General features: G+C 37.6%; 1 protein-coding gene across 1 annotated transcript in view; it reads right to left on the bottom strand.

Moving 5' to 3' along the window:
• ARHGAP44 (Rho GTPase activating protein 44) overlaps nucleotides 1-2310 on the bottom strand; it is a 201383-nt gene that overhangs the window by 94512 nt on the left and 104561 nt on the right. The window contains exon 2 of the mRNA XM_012653930.1: nucleotides 676-752. Coding sequence (XP_012509384.1) covers nucleotides 676-752 — 77 coding nt within the window. The remainder of the gene's footprint in view (nucleotides 1-675; nucleotides 753-2310) is intronic.

Raw genomic sequence — 2310 nt, 5'->3', positions numbered from 1 at the left:
AGGAATTGCACTGAATGTATAGATTGCTTTGGGTAGTATCAAGTTCACCAATTATTTTTGTACAATCTCTAGTTGACTTCAACTAACATTTTAAAATTATCAGCATAATTTTAAGATCTATTTGGTTTTTCTTTAATTTTGTCCATTTTTTTCTCATACTATTTGATTCTTTTATCAAGGATTTTTTTCCTTTAGTTAATTTTTACATTTCATTTTAAACAGTTATTTTATTTTTTTCATATTATTCTATTATCATTAGTCCTCAGAGTATGATTCTCCTTCTCACCGTGTCTGCTGATGCTCTCTCACAGGACTATTTTTAGTCTGTTTTACTGTGAGCTCAAAATTGGCAAGAGCTGCTCTTCTGGGAATCCCATAAGTTCCAGCACCTGACATTGAGAGGTTTCATATTTGCTTCTGCAAGAGCCCTGAGGATTTCAATTGTCCTTCACCAGTTTTATGTTAATCTCTCCATGTGGACCTTGTCTCACTACACAGACAATAATTTTAGAGCCAAGGGTTCTGATTTCTCACTGGTAACATTTTCCTCTTCTCTACCCAAGTCTCCAGCCAGAAATCAGGTGTCCTTCTGCCTCCCCGAGGAATTCTAATCCCTGTTTCACAGATGGGGATTTACCTAGATTTGGCACCAATCCAAGCAAGGTGTCACCTTACCCAAGAAGTGTGTCATCTCCCAGGATAGCTGACCCCTCCATCAGACACTGAGCCAGTGTTGTCAGAGGCAACTTTTTCTGAAAGGGAAACAAACAGTGTGATGAAAACTACTTTCAACAGTCACATGATGACTCTAAAATAGTAGAAAGTCAAATATGTGCCTAGGTATTACATTAGATAAGAAACGACTGCCTTTAAAACATATTTAAACCTAGAGATTCACAGTATACAACGATGGGTTAGACTTAGAGATGTCAAAATTCAGAAAATTAAAACTGAATTAAATTTGTCATTTTGGAAAATAAGCCTAAGGCTTATATGCTGCATTTTAAAATGAAGTAGGACAGCAAGAAAGAAAAAAGAGAAAAATTTAAAATTATGTTAACAAAGATTTGAAAAATGTATTACTTTCTAAAAATCAATCTCTTCCTTGAGGAGAGCATTGGCCCATTTTATAAATGAGGTAGCTTATGGTCAAGCAAGAGAGAAAAGCGTTCAAATACACCGCAAAGGAAGCAGGCTCAAAAGAAAGGCCCATCCATAGATGACACAACAATGGCCATGAAATAAGCCATGAAAAGATGATTAACTTCATTAGTCGTTAGGGAAACCCAAATCAAGGCCATGATGAGATACCACTTTATACGACGATGGTTGTAACAACATTAACAATTTTTAAAAAAGAAACCCGGAAAATAAATACTGGTGAGCATGTGGACAAATGAACCTTAATGCATTGTTAGTGGAAGTTTAAAACGGTGCAGAGCTGTGAAAGTTTAGTAGTATGTCAATAAGTTAAAATAATTACCATCTGGTACAGCAGTTTTGCTCCTGTGTGTGTGTGTGTGTGTGTGTGTGTGCGTGCACGCGCGCATGTGCATTGAAAATAACTGAAAACAGATGTTTAAATTAAAACATGCACACAAATGTGAATAACAGCACTACTGACAATAGCCAAAAGGTGGGAACAACACGAAAGTCTGTTGATGGATAAATGGATGAACAAAAGATAGTATAACCATACAGTGGAATACTATTCAGCCATGAAAAGGAATGAAGTTCTGACACCTGCTACAACATGGATGAGCGCCGAAGACATCATGCTAAGTGAAATAAGCCAGACACAAAAGGACATGTAGTGTATGATTCTATTTATATGAAATATCCATAATAAGCAAATTCGTAGAGACAGAAAGTAGATTAGTGCTTGTCTGGGGGCTGTAGGGAAGGGGGGAATGGGGAAGGACTGCTTAATGGGTATGGGGTTTCCTTTGGGGATGATGAAAATGTTCTGGAACTAGATAGTAGTGGTAGTTGCAAAAGTAAATGTATTAAATGTTAAAACCATTGTATACTTTAAAATGGTAAACTTTATGTCATAAGGAGGCAAAGGCAAGCTGCTACAGGAGTGTAGCATGACCTGTTCTCTCCTCACTATTGATGAGCCCTCTCCTTTTTGAGCTAAGACAAACAGCACACACAGACCAACAGCAGAGCAAAAGCATGGTAAGAACTGCCAGCATATCCTCTGGGCCTCCCGTCTACATGGCTACAAAGGTAACTCCTTCAAATAGAGAGTGACTGAACTACACTCAGCCCAGAGCCTCCTAGTGTTATTATTATGCAGAGAGCTTC

The sequence above is a fragment of the Propithecus coquereli genome, unplaced genomic scaffold (genome assembly GCF_000956105.1).
Source record: "Propithecus coquereli isolate 6110/MARCELLA unplaced genomic scaffold, Pcoq_1.0 Scaffold435, whole genome shotgun sequence".
Taxonomy (NCBI): Eukaryota; Metazoa; Chordata; class Mammalia; order Primates; family Indriidae; genus Propithecus; species Propithecus coquereli.
The sequence above is the reverse complement of the archived record's forward strand: the minus strand, read 5'-3'. Positions and strand labels throughout refer to the sequence as shown.